We start from the raw sequence: 13,383 nt of genomic DNA on the forward strand, positions 1-13,383 counted from the left end.
AAATATGTATATAAGTATTTAAGTATTTATTATTTTGATAAGACCCAGTTTGTTTATTATTTCATTGTTCTTATTTCTCCTTCGTCGATCTCCCTACGCCCTCCCTCCATCTTAGTAATGTACAAATGCGATGGGAAGAGCGCTCAGGAGAAATAAATAATATTTATTTTTAAGATACCTTTCTCTTTCTGCCTTTCACCTGCCCAGTGTACATGCGCAGGTGTATGAACCAGTTTGATAATGGGTTGTCAGAATTATTGTTTCATTTCATTCACCAGTTTGTTCTTTGTTTTTATGTTTTATCTTTAGATACGGATCTCTGTGCGTGGTCGTGGTCGAGGGACAAACCACGGAATTTCGACTTCCACAAAATACGAGGGAGATTGCTCTGCTGGTCTGACTGGTCTTCATTTGTGGTTGTGGACGTCGACATTCCTTCAAGGTTTGCCACTTGATCCCGAACCAATTCAGAACCGTCTGAATTCACTATGGTTAGGCCCAACCCCCAGAACAGTCTGCCCTAATCAGTTGCCCATAGATTTCCATATGGAACAAAGTTATTCCACTCACGTTTCACCAGACATTTTTTGTTTTCATGTGTTCATGTTGTAGTCTGTTTGCTAATTGCTGCTTACCAAGCCATGTTTAATCATCTCCAATTAAGTAATTGCAAATATTACATTACTTTTGATTTCATTTGTTTTATAAAAAATATAAAAAAGGTTTTAGCCATTCCATTTCATAATAAGATCTGAAAGCCCATTACATAAATTGTTTAAACTGAATTATCCTATTTTTGGACAATCTAAATTTCATTCCATTATGATTCATTTTCCGATCTCATCATATTTGGATTATTTTAAATTTCATAGTTGAATCATATTTCTCCTAATTTGGAATATTCCTCCCTTAAAACAGTTCACCACTTTCACTTTATATTGTTTAATATAGGAACATTTTATTATTTTGGTTTTACCATCATATTGATTGAATTAGGCATTAAATCTCACCAGAATCCATTTGATTCTATATTTGACCTTTATATGGTACGAAGGGACTTCCCCAAAGACATTGTTGCGACATCGCGCAGGAGCGCCTCATCATCAGAGTACCCTATTTCCCCTCTCCAAGAACTATGATACTGATAGGACACCCAGCCAGTTTTCTCCCGTTTGCTGCAGAGATCAAGCATATCTGTACATTGAGAAACTAAGTTCATGTCGGGTCACCTATACAGGGGGGGGAGGGGCGAAGAATAGGCTCCGACCACGAGCCAGAAGAAGAACTAAAGACAGTCCGCTCTGACCATGAGCTGATTGACTGTCCAAAGAACTCTCGCAGCAGTTCCGACCACGAGCTGATTGTGAGAATGAACATTTGTTGCTGGGTCCCGAGGGGACCCCGAAGACGAGCTCTAACGAACACTGCTGCCGGCCTGGAGGCTGCACCGGTTGCTGGGTATTGAACCCCGAAGACATCCTCGAAAGAGAGAAAAAAACATTCTCTCTCTCTCTTGCCCAACGTACCATCTAAATAAGGATTTTGTGCCTAGCCCAGTCAATTATTGTGTTTTTTATTTTTCATTGTTCCTGTTTCGTTCCAGGTCTTGCCATTCTGTTCCATTTTGATTCATAGTAAAAAGTAAGTTTTCCCCCTGAGGATATGATATTGTCAAAGGTCACATGACCCTTCGCCCACAAATGCGATGGATCTTGTTAGGTATTTTCTGTGGTTTTGTGGGTGATGGTCATGAGTCCTTTGCCCTTTTAATCTTATGACCCGGTGTCTCCTATGGTCTTGCCAAATTATGGATTATGTATTGCCCTGTGACTGACATTTGATGTCACACTGTCCCACTGACTGTAAAATAGTATGGTTCTGGCCCCGCCAGAGTTTAGATAGTAAAACTGCTCTGCTAGCTAGCGTTGGTAGATAAGAATTGTTTTGTTTCCATTTGCCATAACACCCAGCCTCTGTGTTTTTGCCCTTGAAGTTAGTATTCGCTCTAACAGACTGCAAACTGCACTCAATGACGTTATGCCCTGTCCCCCGGTTCCACTAACTGATATTGCATGTCCGGACTATCTCTGCCCCGTGAGATAGTTCCTGTATGCAATATTCGTGACGTCTTGCATTATCTGTCCATTTGTAAACAAATATGTTTATTGACCTTGTTGTTCAACACATTTTCCGGTGTATTGATTACGGTATGCTATATTAACCATGTTCAATTTGGACATGGTCAGAGATCCTTGTGGAAACGCTGTCCGGATTACATGCCTTCTTCTCTCCCGATACAATGGTGAATATGAATATATCTGATTGAACCCCCTCCTAGCTCTGCTTGTCTGAAATTGTCTTCCTTGTGTCTGTCAAATTCATTCTAAGGTATTTTGGTTAACTCTGTAATACTCTGACTTTTACTCATTATAGTTCAAAAGGTTTTTATAACCATTTCTGTAAAGTTACCAGCCTTCTGCTTCTATTCCAGTGAAGAGTATTTATTGTAATTAGATTACTTCCAAAAGTATTTATACAGTTCCGGTGTTCCGGAGCTTCTAGCTCTCTGCTATCGAAGCTTTTCCTTATTTATCATAGTCTTTATTTTAATACAGTCCTTTCAAGTATAATGGTGGAAATATTCCCATCAGTAGCTGTCATCAAGATTAAAAGCTGCCTACAGAATTAAAAGTTCATTTGTATAAATACAAGTACATAACTTAAGTTCATAATGTTTTTTGTTTCATGTCAATTTCATGTTTCTATGTGTTTCTCTACTTTGTTTCAATGTGTATTGAGGTGATTTATGTTTGATTGATTGACTAAGGTCACATTAATCTCTGAAGTTCTGAACAGCTGAAGCCTGATCTGCTGATGAGCAAGGGTGGTTTCGATCACTGGTAATTAGCAGAGCAGGGCAGAGCCATGCAGTTCATTCAGAGAAGAGAGCTTCAGTGTGCAACAGCTAAACTGCATTGCTGCTGCCACATGTAGATCTGCTGTTTTAAGAATCCAGCTCATGATATCAGGTAAAGTCAATGTACTGATACTAAGAAGATTTCCCCCGTTTATTCCCCCCAAAGTGGATGCGGCCAATGAGGTATATTTGTTACATTTGTGTTTGTTTATTGTAACCTGTGTTGTTCATGATTATTGTTCTCGATTATGTGTTTATGTTTTACTAGTTCTCACGGCATTTTGGCATTTGGCATACGCAAATAAATGTCAACAAAAGAACGCCTTGTGACGTATCTGTCTTATCGGAGGGGGCTAAACCATAGACTGTAAAAAAATATGGACAAAGCGTTCGCCGGGTCTGATATGGACGTAAGATGAAGCCAGTCAGTCCTTGAATTGTAAATCGCCATCTTTCTAGATCCGTTTGGGCCCAGCTGGCCATTGGCTGGCCCAGACAACGAACGGGGGGTGCCGTGGCTCCCGATCATAGACTGTAACGGTAGCCATGCCCCTCGACATACGTGACTTTATGGTCATTGTTTTAATAAATGGGACCATAATTTTCCAAAAATAATATTATGACATGAGAAATGAGACTTTAAACTAGTGACTGGAAGCAGAAAGTATTCATGACGATGTTTATTAAGGTAATACAGTCTCTAGGAGGTGAAGTTGGGCCCAAATACATGGACCTCTGGAGCGTGGAACAACAACAGTGTTCTGTCTGCACTACTACAGCCTACTTATGTGACTATACCTTGGCTTAAACAATTGTTTCTTAATGACTGGAGTTCATGCTTATTCCGATTTTGCACTTGCAAGTCGCTCTAGATATGATTGTCGGCTAAATGTCTAAATTGTAATTGTAATAGTAGCAGATGTGGTATAACCTATTGTACTGATTCATAGCCCAGACCCACTAGTCTTGTGTTGATAATTGAGGGGAGCTATAGCCCCTCCTATGCCAAGCTTTGTTGGTCTGTGTGAACACAAACATTGGCTGATGATTGGCTGATCAATCACCCCATAGCGATGATTTGATTGGTTGAGCAAAGTACATATGGAAGATAAAAGTGAGGGCAGAAAAGTGATTGTCACCTGCCAGAAATAGTCGATCTACAAGCTGTGTGTGTGTGTGTGTGTGTGTGTGTGTGTGTGTGTGTGTGTGTGTGTGTGTGTGTGTGTGTGTGTGTGTGTGTGTGTGTGTGTGTGTGTGTGTGTGTGTGTGTGTGTGTGTTAATGGATATGATGCCAAACGTGATTGGCCGGAATTTCCGGAAATGACATTTGACATTTGTGATGATTTGATTGGCTGAGCATGGAATGTGATGTATGATGATAAGAGCGCCCCTCACTTCACATGGGTGTGATTTTATGAGTCTGATTGATTGATTGATTGATTACAGTCAAACACTTGGGCTAAAAGGATATAAGCACCTTGCGGTCTTGTTTCCTTTCGGGTTCTATGTATTCAATTCATGAACATGACATGACAACAACATTCAATATCGCCACAGAATATAAAGCCAAAAAAGCCCTGATCACCTCACCTGTCTAAGGGAGAAGTGATCGATTCCTTTCCCTTTGGCCTACAGGAAGGCCTGCAGTCTGAAGTCAAAACCCAGAACTGTAATCAAGAGTCAGGATGTTTTATCACTGTCACTTGCATGGCAGCAACCTTCCAGGCACTACCATTCTTGTAGCCTATACTGAACTGTCACGTGCAAATTCTTGTCTGAAGCTCCATGAAATATAGCCTTCTACAGTATATTAGCCTTCTAAACCCCTATGGTCTACGCTATGCTGTTTATAGGTTTACCCCCCCTGAGGAGTGCTTATGTCACTCTTAATGTCGGGTTGTCAATTCACAATTCCGCCTTGCTTTCCAATATACAGGGGGGGGGGGGGTGTCGTTATTTTAACTACTTATTTAATATTATTATTATATTATGTATTATATTGAAAATAGCCCATCTATTAGCTCAGAATGTGTATAGCGATGCAACTGGCTGCATGTGGCTGTGCTGGTGCTACTCTCTCGACAGACTCGACTGACTCAACAGTCTCGACCGAAACACTGATAACGTCACCTACCTGCAGCAAATATTCACCTTACTTGTTGTATACGTTTCGCATCATAATTAGTTGTGTCACCTGAACACTACAAATAGCTGGCCTACATCTACTTCCAGGAATTCCAAACAAACTGCTCAGACAAGATGCCTGTGACTGTCAATCCAAAGGGGCGGCGACAAACAGGCAAGACGGGTGTCTGCCCATGTGCCTTGTCTTAAAAATGCCCCTGAACCTACATGCATATAGTGTGAACTCACCGCAGAGGAGAGCATGGGCGTCTGGGTTTGGTGAAACATCCAGGAAAACCACAGGAGAGGTAAATTTGTGATCTTTTCTTTTTGTTATAGTATTTTCTATAATTGATGATGACGTCACGGTCAAGGCCAAGGTGTTGGCCACTTGTCCTTGTCTAGTCTATATGAGGAAGTGGCTTACAAGGCACATGCAGTGCTACTGAAGTGAAAGAGGCAACAGTTTGTATCTGTATCATGAGAACAAATTAAGGCTGTTGCATTTGTCGTTGTTTAACCTGCTGAAGTGACGGTAAATAAATACCATTTAATTCAAAACGAAGTCAACAGTTTTTTTTGTTTTTATTATATACACGTCTAAACTAGATCTCGCTTTCAGTAACCAGCCCGTGGTGTCAGTTCATGTTCTGATAGTAGGCCTAATCATTACATCGCTGTGGAGTGTTTGTTCAGTACCTGGTGTCTCCCTGTCTCTCCAGCTCTTTAGTAAACAGAAAATACATTTTCAAGACGGTTTACAATTTTCATCCAATCAGGAAAGAGAACCCATTTATCATCTTCAAATTGTATAATGTTCCAAAACCAATTTGTATCTGCTCATTTGTTTTGATCTGTTTTTATCCTGATCTCTTCTGATTGAATGAAATCCGTATTCCGACCTGAAAATGTATTTTCTGTGTACTGAAGAGCCGTCGAGATAGGACGACCTCTGTTATTTAGAAAGCATACAATGACTGCCACCTGAATGTAGACCTACCGTTTTGTTTCAACCAAAACATATCATTGACAGCACCTTTAAGAATGAACTGACGGAGATGGGGGCCAGCGGTTTGTGAGAAGAAGTGTCGCATCTGCCGCCATGAAGTGGAGAAGTCCCCTGGCGTTGGTGCGGGACGCCCTGAGAGGTCAGAGAGAGAGGCAGAGGGACCTCCGCACCCTGGTGTCCAACCTGCCGTACGAGGGCCTGGAGAGGAGCAGCCAGCCGAACCGCCACTTCCCCGGCAACGCCATCAAAACCACCAAATACACCCCGCTCCTCTTCATCCCCATGAACCTCTATGAGCAGTTCCACCGCATGGCCAATATCTACTTTGTGGGCCTGGCCATTCTGAACTTCATTCCCGTGGTGCAGGCCTTCCAGCCTGTGGTGGCCCTCATCCCCATCGTCGTCATCCTGACTGTGACCGCCTTAAAGGACGGCTGGGAGGACTTCAGGCGCTACCAGTCTGACCAGAAACTCAACAACACGCTGTGCTACGCCTATTGCAGGTATAGTTGGTGGCCTTGCTTTGCTGCTCTTGGGTGTTTTGCATGCAGTGGTGGAAGAACTACCGGTACTCCGTTTTCTTTTCAGAATCAGAATCAAACTTTATTGTCACAAGTAACATGGGTGAAATTCTTGTTTGTGCAGGCTCATCATTGCAGTTAAAAAAGAGAGTGCATAGTACATGACTAAACTACATGGTACAATATGTATGCATATATAAAAATAATTAAATAAAGTGATGTAGCCTAGTGTGTATATATATAAAGTAGTCTCTACTAAGAGGAGACCAATTTTTGCTCATGAATGGCAATTCCACAATGAAGAAATGTAATGATTACCATAAAATTATACTTGCAGTATAAGATAGATAGCCGGTCTACAAGCTCAAAACGTGGCACATGAATTTGACAAAGTATAAATTGGTTATGTTTTGTTGTAATGATGTCAAACTAAAAAGTAACTTGTATAACTACAAGTTTTCAGTGGAGTAAAAAGTACAATAATGGCCTCTTAGAGTTGAAGCGTAAAGTATTGAAATTGTACAGTACACGAGTAATATATTTACTGCGGTTAACTTGGTGGCCTTGCATTGCTCCTCATGGGTGTTTTTCATGTTAACAGTAATTCCCGGGATGATCCCCCGGGAAACACTGGTTGTGGTGCACGGATAAAGATCCTGCTGCGTGGCTACAGTACATGATGTGCATGCAGGCATATTGTGAGAGCAACCAAAACAATGAAATGACGCCTTACAGACTATAGTGTGTGCATGTGTGTGTGTGTGTGTGTGCTCGTGTGTCCGTGCGGATGTGAGTCTGTGTGTGTTTCCAAGCTGTGCTCGTGTGTGTGTGTGTGTGTGTGTGTGCTTTACTTCATCTGCGTCTCAGCGCCCCATGGGAATTTTTGACCTAGAAATAGAAAATATGTGGGAGATTATTCTTGGTTTGAAGTGTCTCTCAACAATATATTGCATCCATCACATTGTGTGCACACTGATGAAATCCTCATCTTAGTGTTGCGTCAGTCAAGACGGTGAGTTTAGCAGTTATCTATTTTGGAATTGCTGGTGAAAAATGAATAATTCACAAACACGGCAAAACAGTCATTTTCAGCCCTTTCATTATCTGAAGCTAATTAGTTTGGTGGGAGGGTGGGTGGGGCATGGGGAGAGAAAGAGAGAGAGATTGAGAGAGAGGGAGAGAGAGAGAAATATTGAGGAGAGGCGAGATTGCGCGTGCGAGAGAGATATATCGAGTGAGATGAGGAGAGAGAGGACAGATTGAGAGAGAGATATCGAGTGAGGGGGGAGTGTAAAAGAGAAGATATACAGTAGTACAACAACTACAACATGATGCTAGGGTATCATCGTTATGTGCATGCTTTCTTCCATGTGTCCGTTCATCCATGTCTGTCTGTGTGTGCGTGTGTGTGAGTGCATGTCAAAGTGGAGGCAGGCCAGGGTTCAGGTCAGAAGCACAGGCTCCAGACACAACAGTGCAGGGCAGTCTGGGCAAACCAATTATAGATATTTTCTCTTCTGCCTTTATTGATAATCTCGAACCCAGGACTCGCTGTCAGGGATCAATGCCTATTTGCTGGAGATCACCTAGATAGTCCAAGCCCGGTTCCACAAGGAGGGCTGCCAAATGCCAAGTCCACAGGTGTACGCAGCTCCTTACCGAACATGAGAGCGGCTGGTGTCGGTGCTGGATCTCAAAGTCATAGTTCTGTAGAGTCTCAGTCCATCTTGCCACTTGGCCTTCAGGTTCTCTGAAATGAAGCAGCCACGTCAGAGAGGCATGATCGGTCCGCAGGAGGAACGACCGGCCGTAAAGATAGGGGCGGAAGTGCCGGAAGCGTAAAATAAGATTATGAATCGGCCCTTAGAAACTGCGGACGTCTGTGATGTTTCGGGGGACCGGACAATTTTTTACTGCCTCCACTTTGGCAGGATCGGTAGTCGCACCTTCTGGTCCCACAACATGGCCCAGGTACTTGGTCTCACGCTGTAAGAGGTTGCACTTTTGGGGGTTCAGGCGCAGTCCTGCCCCCCGGATAGCTACGAAAACCCGCCGCAGGTTCTTCCAGGCTTGCTGGAAGTCAGTAGCATATACCAGCAAATCATCCAAAAAGATTACGCACTGCTTTCGGGGATGTGAGCCAGTACCCTCTCCATCAACCGCTCAAATGTGGCCAGGAGCATTTACAGAGTCCGAACGGCATCACTCGGAACTGCCAGAGCCCTTGGCCAATGGTAAAAGCCGTCTTGTGTCTGTCCTCTGGTGCCAGCTCTACTTGCCAGTAACCGCTCCGTAGATCCAGTGAGCTGAACCACTGCGACCCTGCGATATTGTCCAGCTAGTGCATCATCAATGCGGGGCATCTCCAACAACTTCTCTCATATTATATGAAGGGTTTATTGAAGCTTTCTCCACAAGTTCTCAAACAACGTCAATCTCTTACTTTGAAAATATTTGCAATGCACTCATGTCCGTCTTCAACAACAACGGGCCGCAAAGCACACACCTTACAGTATATATAACAATATAGGCCTATAACAATTTATATTATTATACCCATACTTGACAGATCACACACGATCACACACATCAGCAACACAGACACAACCACAACGCACTCGCAGCATGTAGAGTGATACTTTTTTATTGGGGCAGCAGTGGTTCAGGCAGTATCGATTCCCCGGCTCCCCCTGTGTTAGTGTCGAAGTGTCCTTGAGTATAAGACACTGAACCTGACACTGAACCATCCGTGTATTGAGCACATTGTGAATGGGTATGACGGTAATGCACATTGTAACGCGCTTTGGATGGCACTATATGCACCATTTAGCCTTTATTATTTAACGCAGACGCAACAAGTTTATGTGGAAACTTTGTATTGTCATGCCCGTTTTTATACACACGGATGCTTTCTTGTGGCTTGAACGCTGCACCCTGCTTTCAGCAACAATTATCCTTTTAAAAACGTCATTCATTGGAATGTTGTCGGATGACTAGGATTTAACTGAAGACGCACACCCTTATTTTAACCGCATGACATAACACTATAATGTTGCAGGCCTCGGAGACCACACACGTTTTGTTACTATAATGTGTCATACCAGCCTAACTACTGGTATAAATGAGTACTTTGGGCTGTAATTTGAGGGCATATACGTAGTTTAAGGACTTATTGGCAGCACATAATGCCAAACGGTAGCGGAATTGGTAGAGCTAAAGAGTGTGTGTGTGTGTGTGTGTGTGTGTGTGTGTGTGTGTGTGTGTGTGTGTGTGTGCGCGCACATGCATGCCGGTTTGGGCTGCTGCTATGGTCCATAGCTCTAATGGGTTGCATTTAGAGCTATGTTACTCTCGACTTCTGCCGCTCGCATGAATGCAGACCAGCCTCTTGTCTTTAGCGTAAATAAAAAAAACGTTTTTGCAACTCACCAAAACAAAGGCGGATTGTGTCATTAGAAAGCCTACTTTCCTAGCCCTCCACCACATATAAACGGTGCTAGCTTTTCTAATGACACAACCCGACTTTGTTTTGGTGAGTAGCAAAAACGTTCTTTTTATTTTACGTGAAAGACGAGAGGCTGGTCTGCATTCATGCGAGCGGCGGAAGTCGAGAGTAACATAGCTCTAAATGCAACGCATTAGAGCTATGGACCAGAGCCAGGCCGCTGCATGGCCATCAGACCCATTAACCCCCTAACCCTATAAGAAAGCTAGATGGCTCACCCGCGCTGCTGGCTAATGAGAGCGACGTTGCTTATGGGCATATACTTTTTAAATAAAAAATAACTTGCTTAATTTTCAAACGATTTTCAAACGGGTTGGTTTGTTATAAACCGCATACTTATATGCTTTTATATGACATTTTTATTAAAAAAAAAAAATTAAGCAAATAAGCGTCCTGAATAAACCAACCCATTTGTAAATATGTCAAGATTTGAGTGAGTTATGCTATTTTAGTTTGAGCTGCCATTGAACATACTGTACTGTAGCCCCTCAGCAAGAATGGAGACTTCGCCTTGAGCCATCTAGCCTTTATATATGTCTATGACGAGTAAGACGCGCAAACGCGGGAAGCGAACGCAGCTCGTACATATTTGGGTTTTGGACGTATAGCTGCTTTGGGGACTCCTTATATATATGGTGCCCCTTTTGTGCCCATATATGGAGCTGAGTGGACCTGGCCCCTTTTGTGCCCATATATGGAGCTGAGTGATTGCTGATGCAACACACTCCATATTTGGATAGCGGGACAGACACACGGACAGACAGACAGACACACACACACACACACACACACACACACAGACAGACATGATCTGCTAGGTCTCATAGTAAGTGCTCACTGCGTTCGCAATCAGACCTATATCGACTGATATGCCCATATACGAAGATCCCTGTGTCATCAGTATATGCCCATATATAGGCATGCCTCCTTTTGTGCCTATAATTTATGGAGCTTACTGATTTGTTTGCTGATGATAGACATAATGGGTGTAGCTGAATTGGGAACTCCTTATATGGTTATGACTGTGTCACGGTGACACTGTATACGCTGTATACACTGTATAATCTAAATAGTAATCATTTCAAGTGAATTGTATATTAAACGACTAATTTGGCCGGCGATCCCCTGCAGCCAATTTGGTGTATCTGTGATAGATCATGTAAACACATTTGGATTCAAATGTCTACAGTAGCTATAAGCTCATCTTCTCAATCGCTGTCATTGTCAGTCAACCTGTGCATTATTCACTACTGTGTTGGAGCTCAGCTGTGTCCAATAATCATTAGTGTGGATATTGCTCTGCTCTGAATGTGACTCATCCTGTTAGCATTGAATTAACCACACAGCTGTCCACAATGATTATAACAACCAATCTTAGCCGCTTCCCCCTGACCATTTTTTTGTCTAATAGACGTATACGTCTAAAATGGGCTAAAAATTTACGTTTGTTGTTTCAGCACTCAGCAGCAAGTAAGTAAGTAGACTAATAGACTACTACAGTAACTTCGACAACATGTTAGAAAAAATAACACTGTTATTGTTATCGGAATTGAATAGATTTTAGAGTCGGAGAAAATAAAGTGTGACAGAACTGAGTGACTATAGTTTTGCGTGGCTTGAAACGTGGAGGTAGCAATAGTTACACGTTAGCAAGTCTACAAGCAATCGGTGTGCAACGTTACTCTAGAACAAAAAAGATACAAAAACAAACTTCAGAGACGATCATGTCAAATGTAAAGACAAACAAATCAGCTTCTGCTGCCACAGCTAAAGCAGGGCAATCTGGAAAGAAAGGCACCGAGGCACCAAGGAGAGAAAGCAATCCTGGATGAAGCAAAATAAACACTACGCTTCGGCTAAAAAGAATAAGCCACCCCCCAAGGACCCAGGAAAGCCTAACATACCTCCCAAGGATGCCCAGGAGTTCTCTGCCAATTGGAAGCAGTTGTTAGGGCTGCTTAAGGACAATCCACCAGAGAAGAAGGAGCCTGTGAAGCAGAGTCCTGCTTTAAAAACAGCGGGGCCACTGTCAAAACACTCAAAAGATACCTCTAAGAACCACACCACTCACACGCAATCAAAGACTATAAAAACAGGGGAAAATTCATCTGTTCCTAACAAACTTGTGCCAGAGGACTCGTAAGTGAATGTCAATGGTCCAGCTGCCTCAAATCAACCGCAATCTAAAGCCATCAAAAGGAAACAGGACGGTGGAAAAAACATTTTCCGATCACACAACCAAGAAAAAAAAAGTTGCACCGGAAGAGAAGAAGCCCACAGAAGCGGACCTTTGGTTTGACGACGTTGACGCTGATGACGTCGAGGAGGCGTTTGGAGCAGAGGCGGCAGACATTATGAGGAAGAAGAAAGGCATTCAGAAGAAGTCCTCCCAGTACACAGAAAGTGCCCTGGTCAAAGAAAGAGCATTCGAGGGCATCACAAGAGCAGTGGCCATGGACTGTGAGATGGTGAGGAGTGGGGCCTGATGGAGAGGACAGCATAGTGGCACGCGTGTCCATCGTCAACCAGTTCGGGAAGTGCATCTACGACAAATTCGTCAAGCCCACAGAGGAAGTCATAGACTACAGGACATTTGTCAGTGGCATCCGACCAGAGGACATAGTAAATGGGGAGGAAGTGCTTACTGTCCAGAAGGAGGTTGCTGATATCCTGAAGCGTAGAGTTCTGGTGGGCCATGCTGTACACAATGACATAAAGATTTTACTCTTGGATCACCCCAAAAAGAACATTAGAGACACCCAGAAATATAAGCCTTTTAAGAAGGAAGTGAAGAGTAGTCGACCCTCGCTGAAACTCCTCAGCAAGAAAATACTGGATGTGGATGTCCAAAAGGGGGAACATTCATCCGTCCAAGATGCCCAGGCCACCATGAGGCTGTACACAATGGTGAAGAAAAGGTGGGAAGCAGACAGTTCCTGGTGAACACGTTTAACCATCTCATCTGGCCCTGGAAGGACCATACCAGTCTAATTTTGACTTCTAACCCAAGTGTATGCAGTGTAGTAGATCTCACACTACATTTAAACTGTCATTCACTGCCCTTGATGTTGAAACAGTGTTGAAAATCAGTACGAGTCTCTAAGGTTGCTAGGTATTGGTAATTCACACTTTTGATGTGTACATTGATGTCAATATGATTGTAAAAAAAAGAGTCATTTTAGCGAGAGACATTTTAGCTTCAAACAATACAGTGAGATAACACTGACAGAAATGTTCAAGTACATTCTGTAACATTTATTGAAAACAAACCAAACACAATATCTAAAAACTAAAGCAATTTGCGGT

At 42.8% G+C, this 13,383-nt stretch overlaps 2 protein-coding genes across 3 annotated transcripts in view; both read left to right on the forward strand.

Annotated features, from left to right (window-relative positions):
- The first annotated feature begins 5,240 nt into the window (after nt 1-5,240).
- Nucleotides 5,241-13,383, forward strand: part of atp10b (ATPase phospholipid transporting 10B) — a 33,705-nt gene continuing 25,562 nt past the window's right edge. For both annotated transcript variants that reach the window (XM_080774521.1, XM_080774522.1), the window contains exons 1-2: nt 5,241-5,350; nt 6,076-6,554. In XM_080774521.1, the coding sequence (XP_080630647.1) occupies nt 6,145-6,554 (410 nt within the window). In that variant the 5' untranslated portion in view covers nt 5,241-5,350; nt 6,076-6,144. The remainder of the gene's footprint in view (nt 5,351-6,075; nt 6,555-13,383) is intronic.
- Nucleotides 11,532-13,020, forward strand: LOC308322850 (RNA exonuclease 4-like; the record flags this gene model as incomplete). The annotated part of the gene is given in 2 exon segments (XM_080774339.1): nt 11,532-12,548; nt 12,550-13,020. Coding segments are annotated over 2 exon segments (795 nt in total). The 5' UTR covers nt 11,532-12,224.

The sequence above is a fragment of the Protomyctophum bolini genome (genome assembly GCF_963924005.1).
Source record: "Protomyctophum bolini genome assembly, chromosome: 10".
Classification (NCBI taxonomy): Eukaryota; Metazoa; Chordata; class Actinopteri; order Myctophiformes; family Myctophidae; genus Protomyctophum; species Protomyctophum bolini.